Here is a 19,877-nt window from a genome sequence, read left to right as displayed (position 1 = left end):
GTTTATACAGTGTGTATGGGCTTCCCGGAAGGCTCAGCAGTAAAGTATCCTACCCTGGAGGAGGAATGGCAACCCACTCCATATTCTTACCTGGGAAACCCCATGGACAAAGGAGCCTGGCAGGCTACAGTCCACAGGATTACAGAGTCAGACAGGACTTAGCAGGTGAACAGTTCTGTTCAGTTGCTCAGCTGTGTCCAACTCTTTGCGACCCTATGGACTGTAGCACGCCAGGCCTCCCTGTCCATCACTTCCAATGAGCAGTTAACGACAACAATATTCACGTCGTCTGAAGCAGAACTATATTCTGAAGAATTATCCTCTTCTGAGAAACCAGTAATATATATGTTGCTCAGACAATCAGAGAAAGTATCTGTATAAAATTCACCAAAAAATTTTTCTTCACTCAAAATTTTGTGACATGTCATTTTTTGAAAATTTTACACCTATAATATATACAAAGTTGGAGCAAAAACTTAATGGAGCAAAATGTGAATGATAATGACAATCCCGAATTGTATAATGAATCCGTGATCAATATGAAGCTCTAACAACGTTACACGATGATATCAATTGTATCAAGTCTACAAACATGTCTCCAATCAACAACATTTTGGCAACAAAACATGTATTAAGACATCTCCAGTTAATAACGTGATAACTGCATGCAGGTGTAAGAAACACTGCAGAGAACCCCATGCACTTTGCTCAGTTTCCTCCAATACTAACACTTTGCACAACTCTGATACTGCCACCAGGAAACTACATCCACTGATCTTCTTCAGATTTCTCCAGTTTTACTTGTACCAATCTGCATGCGAGTTTGCATTCTTAGCTTTTCATCCCATTAATCACTGAGTACTTGAGGAATCGAATGCAAAATAAACAAATTAATTGTTTTTGCTTCTCAAATTATCACGTACCAACTATCTCAATAATCTACTCTCTATCTTCATCATCAAATTCTGTCCTCCAGAGAAAGCGCTAACACACACAATGCTGATGCTTCTGTAGCACCACTGCAGCCAACTTTTCTTTAAGATTTATTTATTTTCAGGCTATGCTGGGTCTCCCTTGCTGCATGCAGGCTTTCTCTAGTTGTGGAGAGTGGGAGCTACTCTCTAGTTGCGGTGCGCAGGCTTCTCTTTGCACCGGCATCTCCTGCTGCAGAGTACGGGCTCTAGGGCACCTGGGCTTGGGTAGCTACAGCACACTGGCTCAGCAGTGGTGGCTCTAGGGCTGCGGAGCACTGGCTCAGTAGTTGCGGCACAGGAGCTTACTTGCTCCGCGCCATGTGGGATCTTCCCGGACCAGGGATTTAACTGATGTCCCTTGCATTGAAAGGCGGATTCTTAACCACTGAAACACCAGGAAAGCCCGCTGCAGCCAGCTTTTTGAGGAAAATCCCCTTTCACGAACCCAGAATGAAGATTATGTCTTTTTCAACATAAAATAATTTCTGTATTCTCCAGAATTAAGCTGAACTTTGCTTCTAAGGGTTAGCCCTCTGGACTGTCCCAGACAGTTCTACGCAGATAGAAAAATACCACTTCTTACAGATCAAATGAAGAGCTATAAAAATACTTCTCATACACTATCAACAAAACATGCAAAAAGCAACTATAAAACCACAACTATAAAATCTCTAGAAGAAAACACAAAAGAAATTCTTGGTGATCTTAGGTTAGGCTATGCTTTTTTAAAAACAATACCAAAAGCATGATTTAAAAAAAAAAAAACTGGTAAGTTCGATTTCTCAAATTTAAAATATTCTGCTATTCAAGAGACACTGTTGAGTTCCCTGGTGGCCTTGTGCTTAGGATTCTTGGCTTTCACAGCTGTGGCAGGGATTCAGTCCCTAGTTGTGGAACTGAGATCCTCCGAGTGGCGTGGCAAAAAAAAAAAAAAAAAAGACACTGTTAAGAGAATTAAAGACAAGCCCCAGAACAAGGCTGAGAAAAAAATATTTTCTCAATATGCATCTTATAAAGAACTTCTATTGAAACTCTCAAAACTCAATATTAAGAAAACAACCCAATTTTTCAAATGGGCAAAAGATTTTTTTTTAATAGGCAAAGAATTTAAGAGATAATTCTCCAAAGTACGTGGATGGCAAATAATACTCAGTACAATTAGTCATGAGGCAAATGTAAATTCAAAACACAATAAGATAGCAGTATATACCTATTAGGACAGTTTTCAAAACAACACTGACAGGAACACACACCAGATAGGGAGAACTGAGGCTCACACACTACTGGAGGGAATGCCAGAAACCGCGGCACTGTCTGCCAGAGGGAACCGCACGCTTTCCAGCACTCAACAATCCTGCTGCTCAGTATTCACAATGACACCTGTACATGAGCGCTTAAGCAGCTTTATTCATGATCGCCCAAACTAGAAATAGCTCAAACGGTCTTCTGATGAGTGGATAAACAAACTGGTGTGTCCCAACAAAGGAATATTTGGCAATAAACAGAACTAAGTGCTGACACACGCCACAACAGGAATTAACCTCAAATGCACTCTGCCAAGTAAAGACATCGAACCCAAAGAGCCGCATACCATACAGTCCCATTTATGTGACACAGATAAGTGACTGCCAAGGGCTAGAGGAAATGCTTAGTTACCAAGGGGCATGATGGAGGTTCTTAGCAGATGAACCTATTCTACACCTTGACTGTGATAGTGTTCCACAACTGTAAAAAGTCACAGAATGGACACTAAACATGGGGGCTGTTAATATGCATAAAGCATACATTGATTGAAATAATTTTAAAAGAAATTTGTTTGGAAAACAATTTGGCAGTTTCTTATAAAGTTAAGATGACCAAACAATTCCATGGCTAGCTATTTACTCAAAAGAATGATAACAATATCTACACCAAGACTTACAAGTGAATATGTGAAGTGGAAGTCACTCAGTCGTGTCTAACTCTGTGTGACCCCATGGGCTCCTCTGTCCATTGAGTTCTCCAGGCAAGACTACTGGAGTGGGCTGCCATTTCCTGCTCCAGTAAGTGAATACACAGAGCACTTATATTCATAACAACTGAGACACACAACAATACAGACGCCTCTCAAAATCACGCTGACCAAAGCCAGATACAAGGGAACATGGACTGTAAGACTATTTACGTGAAATTCCAGAGATGGCAGACTAATCTACAGTCACAGAAAGCAGATCAGTGACCGTCTCAGACAAGAGTGGAAGTCGACTGCCAAGGGACACAAGGAAAATTCGGTGGCGACAAAAATGTTCTGTATTTTTGCAGGTGACTTTTGACCGCGGTGTGCGGCTTGTGGGATCTTAGTTCCCTGAACAAGGATCAAACCTGTGCTCTCAGCAGTGGAAGCACAGAGTCCTAACCACTGGACCACAAGGAAACTCCCTCAAAACGTTCTATATCTTGATTGAAGTAAAGATACTCCAAAGGGTGCATGCATTGGTCAAAACTCAAACTACATACTTAAAAAAGATGCAAGTTTATTGTATTTACAGTTAACAAAAACTGACTTTAAAACACAACGTTAATGAACACTTGACTCTTAGCATAACCCTATGGAATGAGCAAAAAACTCTCCAACAAAGAAGCTGAGGCTCAGAGACAGAGTCTGTCCACACCCTGAGCACTGCCTGGACTGGAGCCAGTATTATTCCAATGAAATCCTTTTTCCTTATTCACCTCACATATTTACAGCTTGAAATTTACATCATTTGATCCACTTTTCCCTATTACGGGGATAAATTACTTGGCTTCAATCTGCTTAAAAACTATCCCCAAAACCAAACAAATGTGTGATCCAGGATAGAGGTGAAGGACAACATCTATAAAAGTCACTGTGGGGACAAGTGACAACATTCGAATATTGATATATTACAGAATTACTGTTAATTACTTAAATGTGAATATGCTGATGCGGTCATGTGGGAGAGGATCCCTATTCTTAGGAAGCGCATGGCAAAGTATTTCAGGATAAAAGTATCACATTGCCAGCTTACTTTCTAATGGTTCATCAGAAAAGAAAACATGAAGTAGAATGTTAACAGCTGGTGAATCTAAACTAAAGGTATGCAGGGCTCACCTACATTTGTCTTTGAACTTCACTGTAGGTTTGAAACATTTTTAAGTATAACGAAAAAAGATCTGAAGCTTTACAATTTTTTTATCATTTACAAATTATTTTACTTTGTGAACATTTAGTATATCAATGTTTATCCACTTGAGATGAAATTTCCAAGAAAAAAAATTTATAAAATCAAATACTAGAAACGGTTTTAAATCGAACACTTTTAAATCTATGAGTGAAAACTATAAAAGCCAGTCTTCCCCTGGTAGTTCAGTGGAGAGGAATCCGCCTGCCAGTGCAGGGGACACAGGTTCCATCCTTGGTCTGGAAAGATCCTAAATGCCTCCGAGCCTAAGCCTGTGCACCACAATTCCCCAGCCTGTACTCTAGAGCTCACAAGTCGCTGCTGTGGAGCCGGCGTGTTGCAGCTGCTGCAGCCCATGCGCCCAGAGCCCGTGCTGGCAGTAAGAGAAGCCACTGCAATGACAAGCCCGTGCGCTGCAACGAGGGGCAAAGCCACCGGGACCCAGAGAAGCTGAAATACACAAAACCTGAATAAAACGACTTCCTAAACTAGGCATGCCAACTTTTAAGTGTGAAAAGAATGACACAACTTGAAAATAACAATTTGGCAACTATTATGGAATGACTGACTCAGGCAAAGCACCCTGCAAGGATTAAAATGGGTGAAATTTTGATGGTAAACAGGACGTTTACATAGCATCTCCCAACCAGTTACAAGGGAAAAACAGTAAATTCACAGCGGAGAGAGCTGGCAGACACCACCTCAAACCAAGCAATGAAAGTTAATAATAACCATCGCCATCGGACTAAGTGACATCACGTGACTCTTGATCTGCTGCCCTAAGGACACACCGCTCCTTTAGCACTCCTGCCAAAACACAGGACCTCAATCTCATCAAGAGAGTGCATACAACAAACCCATATTGAGGGACAGTCTCAATTTCCAAAGGTCAAGGTTATGAAAGACAAAGACTGAAAAACTACTCTAGGCTAACAGAGCCGAAAGAGATCCAACAGCTAAATGCAACACCTGATCCTACATTAAAGACCCAAGCCACCAAAATAATTTCTAAAATAGTACTGAATTTAAAATCAGAAAAATCTATAAATTACACATTAACATCTACAGATCTTATTCAGTATTAACTTCCTGATTCGGATAACTGTACTATGGCTATGTAAGAAAACGTCTGTGTTTAAGGCACAGAAGTACAGTGTATAGTGTTAGTCACTCAGTCGTGTTCGACTCTTTGCAACCCCACGGGCTGTAGCCCGCTAGGCCCTTCTGTCCATGGGACTCTCCAGGCAAGAATACTGGAGTGGGTTGTCATCCCCTTCTCCAGGGGACCTTCCTGACCCAGGGATAGAACTGGCGTCTCCTGCACTGCAGGCAGATTATTTACCATCTGAGCTACAGGGAATTCCTTTTTAAGGCATAGAAACACTGATACGTTTAGAAGTGAGGGGTATCGTGTCTGCAACTTACTCTCAGGGAACAGACAGGTAGTTCTTAGAGGCAGAGGTGGTGTGATGGGTAAATGGGTCAGCAGGTACAAATCTCCCTTGTGATGTACAATATGGTGACTATAGTCAACAATACTGTGTTGTATTGATGTGTATGTGAAAACTGCTAAGAGAATAGATCTTAAAAAGTTCTCTTTGCAAGAAAAAAAATCTTTAACTATATGTGGTATTGCATGCTAGCTAGGCTTGTTGCAGCGATCAGCCCTTAATAATACAAATATGGAATCATTATGCTGTTCACTTGAAACTAACATAATGTTATATGTCAACTGCATTTCAATTTTAAAAAAGTACAGATAAGTTGACACATAAGAAATACTAAGCAGTGCCTGGAGCACCCACAGTGGGCACCAAATTCATGTTAGTTTTTGTCATGAAATGTAAGTTCAAGACGAGACTTCAAACACAGTAATGAGAAGTCTAATGAACAAAAACACTAATCATATCTTGGGTAGAAAAAAAAAATCTTTCTGTCCATGGCTGTTATGATAGTAAACAACTAAAAATAAAACCTCAATGCTCCATTGAGGATTGGTTAAATAAAATCAGGCCATAAATGCTCCGAAGCTATAAAAGTCACAATGTATGCTATGAAAGGGCATTCTACATCGTGTATTATTGTTAACTGAATAAAACAGGAATCAGAATAGTACGTAAAAGTATGAGCCCATGTTTATAAAATATTTAATACACGCACATATCCTTCTTTGCGGGGCAAGGAGTGCAGACTCCCTCAGATGCTTGGGGGTTCCTGCAGGATGGACAGCAGTGGCAGCGGTGGTGGGGGGAGGCTGAAGTCTTCCTATTAATCCCCCTAATTTCTGCTCCTCCAAATGCAAGAGTTTGCTTTGCATCGAGGCTTCTTGTTGCGACCTAACTGCTTTTTCACACTAGCCTGGTAACCCTTGTGTTTCCTAAACTACAATCCCAAGAATGGGGATTAACCCAGTGCATCTTTTCAGGCAAGATGTGTCAGGTTACCAGCCAGGATACAGACTTAATTCACATGGGAGGAGAGAAAGGGGGCAAAGGGCAGGTAAAATAGTCAGATTACCTCCCCAAAATTTCTGTACAGCCAGGAAAGAGATAAGACAAACAAATAAGTGAAGGAAATACTCCTTTCTATGGAGCTGTTACTTCCTCAGGCATGGGGAACTGTGATTAGAAAGAACATATCACACTGCTGGGCTTCCCTGGTAGCTAGTTGGTAAAGAATCCGCCTGCAATGCAGGAGAACCCGGTTTGATTCCTGGATCAGGAAGATCTGCTGGAGAAGGGATAAGCTACCCACTCCAGTATTCTGGCCTGGAGAATTCCATGGACTGTATAGTCCACAGGGTCGCAAAGAGTAAGGCACAACTGAGCGACTTTCACATCACACTGATAGCTATCCTGTTTGTACATAAACTCTCATTACAGAAGGATCAGAGTCCCATTTAAGTGGTAGTCTTCAGTTCAGTTGCTCAGTCATGTCCAACTCTTTGCGACTCCATGGACTGCAGCACGCCGGGCCTCTCTGTCCATCACCAACTCCTGGAATTTACTCAAACTCATGTCCATTGAGTAAGTGATGCCATCCAACCACCTTATCCTCTGCCATCCCCTTCTCCTCCCACCTTTAATCTTTCCCAGCATCAGGGTCTTTTCAAATGAGTCAGCTCTTCGCATCAGGTGGCCAAAGTATTGGAGCTTCAGCTTCAACATCAGTCCAGTTTCAGCTTCAACATCAGCTACACTATCAGTAGTAGTCTTCCAGATCATTAAATGCTAACAGAAAGAATCTAAGAACTGGAGAGTTTCAAACAGTCAGCATGATAAGCAAGAGTAAATCTAAAACTTTAATGATAAAAAGGGCACATTTCTGGGCCCAGATTTTCATTTTCATCATCCTAAACAGGAAGCTAAAACAAGGAGCGACTGGCAATCCTAGGGATGGGGTCACTGCCACCCCACCTCCCAACAACCAGAAGGGGAAGAAGAATGAAGAGGACTGCCAGCACAAAACAGGGAGGAAAATTTGGAAACTGACTCTTTTAAAAAGCTGGGAAAGGGTTGTCCCACAATGCACCTCTTCAGTAAGGCACTAAAATGTTAACATGGGAGGAATTGAGGAGTCTTCTTATATTGCATATTATTCATGAAAAAATTTTTTAAACATTCATTCTTTTCCACCATTCTCTTAAGCCTCCTAGAGAGCTCTCTTCCTCTCATTCCAGGAGAATGCAGTTTTAGCCGCTCCCTCTTCCTCTCTCCAATAGCCTTCTCTAACGTCATCTCTTGCTTCTGCTGTTGTTGAGTGGCTGCTAAGTCACGTCCAACTCTGCAACCCCATGGGCTGCAGCATGCCAGGCTCCTTCCTCTGTTCTCCACTATCTCTGAGAGTTTGCTCAAATTCATGTCCATTGAGTCGGTGATGCTATCTCTAGCCTCTTCAAATCACCAACCCACTGGCTGTGTTTCAACTGTAATTTCCCTGTACTTCCCTGAAACACTCAGCAATGCAGACCCTAGAACTGCGCAAGCATCCTGTAACCAAGCACAGGCAGCTGCCTGAGCACCTAAGGACATCGTCATTGAGCAGCACACCTGCCATGATCCTCCAGACCCCATGTTCTAGGACAAGCCACACCGCTTTTTAGTGCAGCGTCCCATCACTTGCAGCCCCAAACATCCTCACCCCATACCACCTTCCTGATGCACCCGACACCATCATCCAGTTCCACTCAGAGCCAGCGACAAAGGTCTCTTCCTGAACCCGCTGCCTGCAGCATTTTATACCCACTCCACTCCTAGAGTTAAGCCTAGATGTCAAAACATGTAGTACTCAGGACATTCTTTGTCTAAAACTTTAAGATCATTCATGTCTAAAATTTCAGTGCCTGAATAAAAAAGATCCACACAGTGGGTCTGGCATTCCAGGCCTGCCGCAGCATATTCTGCCTCCATTTTTCAGTGGCCCTCCACAGAAGAGAACTCTGATCTCCTTGCACCGACTTCCTCACTGTGACCCCCTCCCGGCCCGGCCTTCTCCAGGCAGCACGTAACTCAGGACCACAGAGGCCTCTGAGCTCCTGCAGCCATGGCTGCCCCCAGCCAGCCACCCTTTCCTCCCCCACAACTACTCCAATCCCCCAGGGCAGCAGCAGAACCGCACCCAGTCCCTTAGCTCTGCAATCATTCCGGGAAAGTCAGTATTAATAAAAGTGACAACAGAGAAAGGAGACTGCCTGGGATTTCAGATTCTACTCTTCTTTGTAATTTCACCACCACTTTAGATTTCTGCAACATGCAACTATAAAGTACAGTTATATGTAATGAAGAGAGGTGCTCCATCAAAAGTGATGAAAATCTAGCTATATGGACACAGGTATTCTCAACACTGTTACAACATTCCCCTCCCAATCCCCAACACTCAATAAGGAAAGCTGGGGTGCCTGCTTCAACAGCACAATGGAAAATAGGACAGAAAAGGTCTTTCAGAATCAATGTGCGGGATACTAACCCAAATCAATACCAGCCTAAGAGTGAAAAAAAATAAAATCCCTTAATCCTGACACAAGTGAAGTTTCTCTAAGTCACCTTTCCCCTATCTAAGTGTCCCCTAGACAAAGAAATGATAATAAAAACTGTCTCTCACACCTAGAAAACTCTGCAAACACAACCTTTCAGGGAAATAAGAGACACAATGGGGGTGGGGGGAGAAAAGATTTGCTAAAGTAGATTTGCTAATTTAACACATTTTCTGTCAAGCAAATCAACTGTCCTCGGTGCATTGTTGTTGAAACAATGACCACTCAGGGAGTGGTGTTCATCAAAAGCAACTGCCTACAGGAAAACACCCTCCCCTCAACCAGACTGCTCTCAGCTGTAAGAACTTACTCCATTCTTAGCAATCATTAATGGGAGGTGATTTGAAGGTTCACCATTAAAACGATAATAAACAGTTTAGAGTAACCGTGGCCCCACCAGTGCCTGTCTGCACTTACTTGCGGATCACGGGGGAGCACAGAAGGGTGCAGGGTCTGTGGTGACGTTCAGTCCCAGGGCCACACGCCACCCGAAGAAAGCCCAAGCGGCTGTTGTCGGTCTCCAAGTCATGTCCGACTCTGCGACCCCATGGGCTGTATGCAGCACCCCAGACTCCTCTGTCCTTCACCATCTCAAGGAGTTTGCTCAAACTCAAGAGGCTGGGCTGGGGCCAAAGCTGAAGCGACTGTGACAGTGAGACGCACAGGACAGGACATATGTCCAGTGCCCATCTTCCAGGCCACACAAGGTCAGGGTTCCAAACGGCGCCTTCCGAACGTCTACAGAAACCGCATGCGCTGGGGGTGTGGATGATCGACGTCACTGAGTCACGGCCGGAAGGGCCCGACTCCACACCCGGAGGCCCGCAGTGTGTGACAGCTCAGACCGCCACCACGCAACCTTTCCTGCCAACTAAAATGATGCCCACTGTGAATCCACTACGCCCGCGGTGCCACCAGAGCCGAGGCCACACAGAAGGCCCAGGTTCTGCCTAAATTACACACCTCATACTGCCTGAGGAGCTCGGTGCCCGCACATGGGCACACACACACACACACTGTCCGCACGCACACACGGGACCGCAAACACACTCACCACCCCCTGCTTCAGTCCCGCGAGAGGGCTGAGAGAGGGCCTCCTTCAGGTATGCGCGGCGTCAGAGCTCCCTCTCCACAGCCCCCCAACATGGCACGGGTGGCATCAGAGCTCCCTCTAGACAGCCCACCAACTTGTCCTCTTCCCCTAAATGATTTTGGGTGGGGCAGGTGTGTAACGGTGTGTGTGTGTAGGGGTGTGTTTGTGTATCAGTCACTCAGTTGTGTCCAACTCTTCGCGACCCCATGGGATGAAACCTGCCAGGCTCCCCTGTCCATGGAATTCTCCAGGCCAGAATACTGGAGTGGGTAGCCGTTCCCTTCTCCAGAGGATCTTCCCAACCCAGGGATCGAACCCGGGCCTCCTACATTGCAGGTGGATTCTATACCAGCTGAGCCACCAGGGACGCCCTAAGAAAAGAATTAACAAAGGATCTGTTTCCCATATAGAAACAGAATAGAAAGGGAAAGACTAGAGATCTCGTCAAGAAAATTAGAGACACCAAGGGAACATTTCATGCAAAGATGGGCTCGATAAAGAACAGAAATGGTATGGACCTAACAGAAGCAGAAGATATTAAGAGGTGGCAAGAATACACAGAAAAAAATACAAAAAAGATCTTCATGACCCAGATAATCACAATGGTGTGATCACTCACCTAGAGCCTGACATCCTGGAATGTGAAGTCAAGTGGGCCTTAGGAAGCATCAATATGAACAAAGCTAGTGGAGGCGATGGAATTCCAGTTGAGCCATTTCAAATCCTAAAAGATGATGCTGTCAAAGTGCTGCACTCAATATGCCAGCACGCAATGGCACCCCACTCCAGTACTTTTGCCTGGAAAATCCCATGGACAGAGGAGCCTGGTAGGCTGCAGTCCATGGGGTCGCTAAGAGTCGGACATGAGCAACTTCACTTTCACTTTTCACTTTCATGCATTGGAGAAGGAAATGGCAACCCACTCCAGTGTTCTTGCCTGGAGAATCCCAGGGATGGCGGAGCCTGGTGGGCTGCCATCTATGGGGTCACACAGAGTCGGACATGACTGAAGCGACTTAGCAGCAGCAGCAGTGGCCACAGGACTAGAAAAGGTCAGTTTTCTTCCCAATCCCAAAGAAAGGCAATGCCAAAGAATGCTCAAACTACCGCACAATTGCACTCATCTCAAAAGCTAGCAAAGAAATGTTCAAAATATTCCATGCCAGGATTCAGCAGTACATTAACCATCAGATATTCAAGCTGGATTTACAAATGGCAGAGGAACCAGAGATCAAATTGCCAACATCCACTGGATCACTGAGAAAGCAAGAGACTTCCAGAGAAACATCTACTTCTGCTTTATTGACTATGCCAAAGCCTTTGACTGTGTGGACCACAGCAAACTGGAAAATTCTGAAAGAGATGGGAATACCAGACCACCTGACCTGCCTCCTGAGAAATCTGTATGCAGGTCAGGAAGCAACAGTCAGAACTGGACATGGAACAACAGACTGGTTCCAAATTAGGAAAGGAGTACATCAAGGCTGTATATTGTCAGCCTGCTTATTTTACTTATATGCAAAGTACATCATGCGAAATGCCAGGGTGAATGAAGCACAAGCTGGAATCAAGACTGCCGGGAGAAATAGCAATAACCTCAGATATGCAGATGACACCACCCTTATGGCAGAAAGTGAAGAGGAACTACAGAGCCTCTCGATGAAAGTGAAAGAGTGAAAAAGTTGGCTTAAAGCTCAACATTCAGAAAACTAAGATCATGGCACCTGGTCTCATCACTTCATGGCAAACAGACGGAGAAACAATCTAAACAGTGACAGACTATTTTGGGGGGGCTCCAAAATCACTGCAGATGGTGACTGAAGCCATGAAATTAAAAGACGCTTGCTCCTTGGAAGAAAAGTTATCACCAACCTAGACAGCAAATTAAAAAGCAGAGACATTATTTTGCCAACAAAGGTCCGTCTTGTCAAAGCTTTGGTTTTTCCAGTAGTCATGTATGGACGTGAAAGTTGGACTATAAAGAAAGCTGAGTGCTGAAGAATGGATGCTTTTGAACTGCGGTGTTGGAGAAGACTCTTGAGAGTTGCTGGGAGTGCATGGAGATCCAACCAGTCAATCCTAAAGGAAATCAGTTCTGAATATTCATTGGAATACTGGAAGGACTGATGCTGAAGCTGAAACTCCAATACTTTGGACACCTGATGCATAGAACTGACTCATTCGAAAAGACCCTGATGCTGGGAATGATTGAAGGCGGAAGGAGAAGGGGATGACAGAGGATGAGATGGTTGGATGGCATCACCAACTTGATGGACATGAGTTTGAGTAAACTCCGGGAGTTGGTGATGGACAGGGAGGCCTGGCGTACTGCAGTCCATGGGGTTGCAGAGAGTCAGACACGACTGAGCGACTGAACTCAACTGTTTTCCCAGGCTGATGATGGCAAACTCAGCATAAATAAATCCCTTCAACCCTACACAAAAAAACATTACATCTAGAACGGGACTGCCTATGGGGAGGAGTCCCCCCCACCTCAGGGCCCAGTGTTCTTCAGGGACAGGAGGCACCACCGCCACACACGCAGCAGTGGTCAGCACTGAATACCTTGATGCAACAAGGCTGGGAGAATCCTGAGCTCAGTACCACCATCTGAAGACTCCTATCTAAATCAAAGAAAGAGAATTCCAGAGTTTTCCAGAATAAACAAGTTTATTTTCCAGAATAAATAAGTATTTGTTAGAGGCTCCTGTAGAGAGGACAATATAAAAGCATTCAAGGAACAGAGTCCCATGAAACAGGAAAATACAGGCAAGGGAGGCACAGCTGCCTGGAAAGCTTCGCCATCAAACTTAGGACAGCCCCAGACCAGAACCTTTACCCGCCTCCATTCAAAGTTCTACGTGTTGAACGATATTCAACTTAAGTGAATAGATAGAAGTGAAGGGAAAAAACACAATTTAAGACCTTCACCTTCCTGAGTTTCTCATAATCTCAAAATACAAAATCTTAGTTTGAAAGGACCTCGAAGACACCGGAAACATCAATTAAGCTACCTTCAATGTAATGTATTTGCAGACAGGATTTCCACAGAAAGACAAATTCATACAATCTATGAAGACATGAAGTGTGGATGTGCTGCTTTAGTTTGGTACAGAATTAATTTCTAAGACAGGGACCCCAACACAGCGTATCAAAAAAGAAAGTGAAACTGTTAGTGACTCAGTTGACTTTTTGGCGACCCCATGGACTGTAACCTGCCAGGCCCCTCTGTCCATAGGATTTTCCAGGCAAGAATATTGGAGTGGGTTGTCATTCCCTTCTCCAAGGGATCTTCCCAACCCAGGAATCCAACCCGGGTCCTCTGGCTTTGCAGGCAGATTCTTTACTGTCTGAGCCACCTGGCCCTAACCAATGAGCTCAGGAAAACTTTTTGGATCAGTTACCTGTGCCGTGCATGCTGAGAAACATCTCAGGGGAATCGCAGCACTCTGGCCAGGGGAACATCCTAGAAATCACCTAGTCCAGAACTGTCTTTTTATAGATAGGGCATCTGAAGCCAAATGATCTGCCTAAAACCGCAGCACCAGGTAGTGACAGACGTGGGTCCACAGTCCAGGTTTCTGGCTCTCTGCATGATTCCTTTGACAAGTACCTTCAATCCCATCAGCTATATCTGAGGCCACCTAGTTAGAAACTGTGCCTTCTGTCCCCCTGGACTCTGTCCACACCCACTTTTTATCTAAACCACCGTGCGCACTGGCAGTGTCCAGCAATGCCAGAGCTCCTCACTCTTACCCCCAACCCAACACACCACAAGAAGCCCGCCCCTAAAAAAAAACTGGAATTCAACCCTCAGCCTCTCCCGATCAAAGGGCAGACAGTCGGTTGTACCAAATGCTTCCATGTTGCCAAGTCGTATTTTGGGCTTCCTCACTGTGTTCCAGAAAATTAAGCAAGACCGAACTGAACTTTCATGGTAAAGCCAGCCAAAGACCGAACTGAACTTCCATGGTAAAGCCAGCCACATAAGTTGTCCTTCGGAGATGAGAGAATACTGCCCTTTCCACAACTGGAGAATCTCTAACTACCCTTTAAGCTTCTCGAACAGACAAATGAAGATGAAGACAACTTGCCCTTTAAGACCCTGGTATAAGCAGAATGGGACCTAGGGTTCACCTTGGGGGGAGTTACACTCTGAGGGAGCAGTCCCCCCTTTCAGGTTTCAAGATCTACCCTCTGTTATTCACATCCTGTTCTTGGGCTTTCCTCCTCAGAGGAGGAGCATATCCTGAGTCTTCAGGAGACACTGATCATCTGGTATTTTCCATTCAATAGATCATTGTAACTAACTACTAATTTTTGCACCATGCAGCATGTGGGTTCTCTGACCAGGAATCTACCTGACACCCTGCAGTGAAGTGCAGAGTCTTAACCACTGGACCGCTAGGGAAGTCCCACAAACTACTAGTTTTTAAATAATTTTAAGTCCCCTATTTCCTTCAGTCCTGCTCAAATGCCATCTTCTCAATGAGGCCACCCACACCTTTGCAATCCCATGCACTGTAGCCTACCAGACTCCTCTTTGTCCATGAGATTTCCCAGGCAAGAGTACTGGAGTGGGGTGCCATTGCCTTCTCCAAGGGATCTTCCTGACCATTTCAGGGGATCAAACTCAAGTCTCCTGCACTGCAGGTAGATATTCCTTACTGTCTGAGCCACCAGAGAAACCCCTCCCACACCTAATCACCTTATTTTAAATTGTAACAACCCACCCCCCCAACTTGGCCCTCTCTGTGCCAATTTATTATCATCTGTCTCCTTCCACTAAAGGAGGGGTGTTTGTGTTATATTCACACCTGTATCTCCAGCACTTCATATACTGCATCTAGCACACAGTAGATGCTAAGCATTTGCTGAAAGAACCAAATGAAATCATTTGTCCCTCTGCATTCGGCAGAATACGGGTCCTTTAAGATCTGTATTTTAAGATCCTTTAAAAGGATCTTTTGTACCCCACGTTATTAAGAGCCGAAGAGCTCTAGATCTGCACTGTGAGATCCTGGCCACTCCTTCTAGGCCCAGCCTTTGGGTTTATACATAATGAAAACTAAAGTGGAAGCTGTGTGACACAGCAGCGCCAGCAAAGAGGCTGAGATCCAGGTGAGAGTCTATGCAAGAAACCCAGCCTGTCTAAACTTCCAATTTCCTCATCTGCAAAACTGCTAATTCCCAGTAATGATTAATGATGACGATGGATAAAATGAGAAAACATTTGGGAAATGTACAAAGTGCTATACAAGTGTCCTTCACCGTTAGGCTACTTGACCTGCCGAAGGTCACAGAGGCAGTAGTAGCAAAACAAGCGTAAGAATTCAAGTTTTCTAACTCTGATCCAGGGCATCTCATGTCATGAAACTAGCCTCTGGTTCCCCTATTCAAAGCCAACTTAAATCTTTCATCTAGTTCAAGGCCTTTTAACCTTTGTATGGTTGGAGTCGCTTTCAAAATTTGATGAAAGTGACAGGAAAGTACATGCATGTACACCAACACAAAATCTCCTATAACCCGTCCTTGGGCCCCGGGCCCAGAGAACGAAGACTGATGTACCAATAAGTTTCTCTCAGCAAGTTTTTTTATCACCTATTTTCATAATTATGAATAATATTTATGAATAAACATAATAATGCTCAGTAATTCATGCCTAAGGATTCGACCCAAAGGATTCGTTCTCAAAGCAAAAAGCTCGGGAAAAAAAAAGTACACGGGACTTTTAATAATAAAAATCCGATTATTTTGATCATGTTGCCATTGTATGAACCAGGTAATTCTACATGACCATTTTCAAATAATCACACAGAGGCCCCATGGTTTCTTCTCTGGAGAAAATATACCCAAAATGTTTATAATGGAATTTCTCCCTGCAACCCTATACCCATCACAATTAACTCCAGACAAGACTACTGAAGACGGTCTATCCTCCCTTAACCGCAGTCTAGTTAAGTATGATGCTATCCACTGTAAAGAGCACTTGTTAGGGGAAAAAAGAAAACCAGTACTAAATCTTCAGGAAGGTCAATTCACCATTCTTCATTCTCTAACCAGGACAAAACATAACCAGCCTAATCCACTGGAATGTTAAACAATCATAGAAAACTTGATATAAGTGAAGTGGTCCCAAATTTGATAATCCTGAGGCAAAGGAGTGTGCCATGAGCTTCTTTGGTAACCCATCCAGTTAAGCAGCTAGTAACAGATGTTTCATAATACCAACCACTGAATTCAGTATCATTAACCTACAGTTGTCCAGCTACACACAGCTCAGTCTCCTCATCTGGAAAATTAAAACGGGACACAAATACGCTGTGAACGTGTTTGGGAATTTCTAAGTAACAGTTTTTATCCCTGAGTGGTGAGATTATGGGTGATTTAATTCTCTTACCTATATTTTGCTATAATTTTCAAGTTTTATATTGTGATTATGCACTGCTTTTTAAAACCACAAATTTTGAACTTAAAATATGTCTTCACATTTGCAGATTTTTGATCTGATGACTGCAGAACCCCTATCTGGGGGGCAGCAACACACATGTCCCTAAACACAACCCAAAAAACAAGAATCTAGTATACTCACTCTTCTAATTAAATCCTGCACACTCAAGGCTAATTAACAGAGGAAAAAGGTTTTCTTACATGCAAAAATAAAAATATCCATGCTTTGGGGACCAGTTAAATGGAAGGTCTTGACCTCTTACAGAATTGCACCATGAATGCTCCCAACCTGTCAGCTAAGAGATTGCCTTGTTTTAGATATACAGAAGCCAAGTCCTTGAAGATTCTCTGCTTCCTAAATTTTCTGTAAATCCATGGGTTCAGTTTGGTTGTCAAGGGTAAGATGAGTACTTTCCCACAGCTGAAAACTAGTTTCCTAAAAAAGCTGATATCCAACTTCTACCACTTGGTATTATTCATTTCTATCTTTTAAACTTACAGTAAATTAAGATTATAGCGTCCTTCCCGTCGTCCTAACAGGTACAACTCAGTATTAGTACTGTTTTTTGTTTGTCTGTTTTTAAGATTCTTCCAGTGCATCATAAACTGTAATCAAGTGATCCTTCTTCAACCTTTCAGAATAGTAAATTATTAGATTAAAAACAAAAAAAAAATCACCTAACCAAAATAAATTTATTTCTTAGAGAATCAAAACTGATCATGTTCTCAGTAAGTTCTGCACTCTCAGAATCAAATTTGCTAGAAACCTAAAACTTACTTTGAAATTTTTAATTTCTGATAATTAGTGAAAACTTAAACCTGTATTCATCAAATTCATCAAAACATATTCATGTGAAAAAGATTACAGAAGAATTGCAGGAGTAAGTCATTATTACTTAGCCATCGACTGAACATCTCCAAATTATAGAGATATAGATGATCACCGTAATATGTACAAGCTGAATTCCAAATATTCATTCGTATATACTTCAAACAGCATACACGTTAACTACAACCACCAAAAAAGTGTCACTTCCAAGAAATACTGGGATCCGAAGCGAAAACACTCATCTCAAGTGGCCCTGATTTCACCTGTAGCAACGATTTTTCACTTCTGTTATACATACAAATTGGACCTCTCAGATCAGGTTACATTTCCTTTTGGAATTAAAGCAGCTAATACTTAGAAACCACAGATTTATTTCTTAGAACATAAGGCGTTATTTATAAATTACTCTAGATTTCTGTAACAATTTAGGACAAAATTAGTTACCTCTTTTTTTTTTTCCAATCAACCAAATCGGAATATTTGGATTTTTGAAAGATGAAGTTTTCTCCACAGTGTTTTTAGACGGGGTTCGTGAACTCTAACCTGTAATTCAGCACCGCCTCAGTTTTATCACATTTCAGGGAGAAAATGGGGCAGGGGCAAGTTTAGCGGCACCACGACGGCATTGTCACCACAACACCTCCCACCACAGCCACCATTTTGAGCAGCAGAATTAAAGTGCTGAGGATTTTGACCAACTAAAAGGAAACACGGGGTCTTCGGGACAGTTGTGGAGCAAGTCCTGACGCTCAGCATTCCCTAATCTGCCGTTTCTCCCCCTCAGTCCGCGGGAACCGCCGTCCCACTCACATTTTTAGAAAAAGCCGTGCTCGTCCGAGTCACGTCCCAACTTTGAGAACGGCGTGCGGCGCCGGGCCCCCGCACCCGAGGCTGCCGCATTGTCGTCGTCGTCGCCGCCGCCGCCGCCCGCCCGCCCGCCCGGCGGCCCGCACCCTCCCGGCTGCCGCCGGGCGCGCCCCCCGCGGGCGGCGGACCCTCGGCCCCCGCTCGCCGGCCCGGCCGCGCCGGTCTGGCACCTTTGTCCGGGGCCGCGGCACCGACCGGCCGCGCGCTCGGCCCCAGGCGGCCGGGGGAGGGGTCGGGGCGCCGGCCGGGGGCGCCCGCCCGCCAGCCCGCCGGGCCCCACAAAGCCCGCCGCCCGCTATGCTCACCGCCCGGCCCCGCGCTGCGCCCGCCGGGACGCCGCCCGGAGTAACGGCCCAACTTTCCCCGCCGCCCGGGTCCCCTCAGCCCGGACCCCGACCCCCGCCCGCCCACCCGGGCCGGCCGGGAGCGCTCCTCGCGCTCAGCCCCCCGCTCAGTCCCTCGCAGTCAGCCGCTCGGAGGTCCCCGCGCGCCGCCGCCCCGACCCCCTACCCGGGTCCCGAACCCCCGGCCCGGCCCGGCCCGCGCACCTCGATCTCGAAGTCCGGCAGGCGGAACGCCGTGCGGAAGAGCGAGCAGAAGTGCGCGATGGCCGGCACTTCCCACCACGAGCGCAGCTCGCCCAGCCCGGCCGCGCCGCCCTCCTCGGGGCGCATCTCCGGCCGCGCCGCCGCCTCCGCGCCCGCCGCCCGCCCGCTCCCGGAGCCGCTCCGGCCGAGCTACCGCGGCGGCTGCCCCGGGCCCATCGCGCCGCGGCCCGGCCGCCCAGCCCGCACAATGTCGCCGCAGCTCGCGGGGAACAGATGGGCCGGGGGCGGGCGGGGGCGGGGCCTCGGCACAACAACAACCCCGCCCCCGCCCCCGCCCGCCGCCCGCGGGCCGCGCTCGGGCGGGGGAGGGGCGCCCGAGGGCCGGGGGGCGGGGCTGCCGTCGAGCACCGCCCCCCAGCCCCGCCGGGCCCCGCCCCCACGTGGCCGGGGGTCGCGCCCCTCTGAGGCCGGAGGGCTGCGCCTCGCTGGGCTGCGCCCACGTGGGTCCCGGGCGGCGGACCCCACACCCAGGCAGAGCCCGCGGCCTCCCGTCCCTCCCCGGCCGGGGGAGACCTCCCCTTCGCCGTCCGCGGCGCGCGGGGTGCTGCGTGGGGGTGGGGGTGGTTCCCCCTGGCCCGGGGGCCGCCTGCGCTCCGGTCCTGTCCGGTCCCGGGCGCAGCCGCTCGGGGACCCGCGTGGGGACCTCTGAGCGCGGACGCCCGCCGGACTGGCCGGCGTAGTGGCCGCACTCAGCTGGGATGTTATGGAGTGCGCCTCCGGTTTATTCCCTCCCTCGTTTTATTCCCATCAATTTAGTAACCTGGTTTTTTTCTATATAAGCCAGCATTTAAAAAAAAAAAAATCTTAAAGAACATGTGTATTTAACTAGATCTTTACTGGAA

At 45.9% G+C, this 19,877-nt stretch overlaps 1 protein-coding gene across 1 annotated transcript in view; it reads right to left on the bottom strand.

Annotated features, from left to right (window-relative positions):
• Nucleotides 1-19,120, bottom strand: part of LOC102178253 (cat eye syndrome critical region protein 2) — a 117,276-nt gene extending 98,156 nt beyond the window's left edge. Inside the window, exon 1 of the mRNA XM_018048705.1 lies at nucleotides 18,976-19,120. Coding sequence (XP_017904194.1) covers nucleotides 18,976-19,101 — 126 coding nt within the window. The 5' untranslated portion in view covers nucleotides 19,102-19,120. The remainder of the gene's footprint in view (nucleotides 1-18,975) is intronic.

Source organism: Capra hircus, chromosome 5 (assembly GCF_001704415.2).
Source record: "Capra hircus breed San Clemente chromosome 5, ASM170441v1, whole genome shotgun sequence".
Taxonomy (NCBI): Eukaryota; Metazoa; Chordata; class Mammalia; order Artiodactyla; family Bovidae; genus Capra; species Capra hircus.
This window is presented reverse-complemented; position numbering and strand designations above follow the sequence as displayed.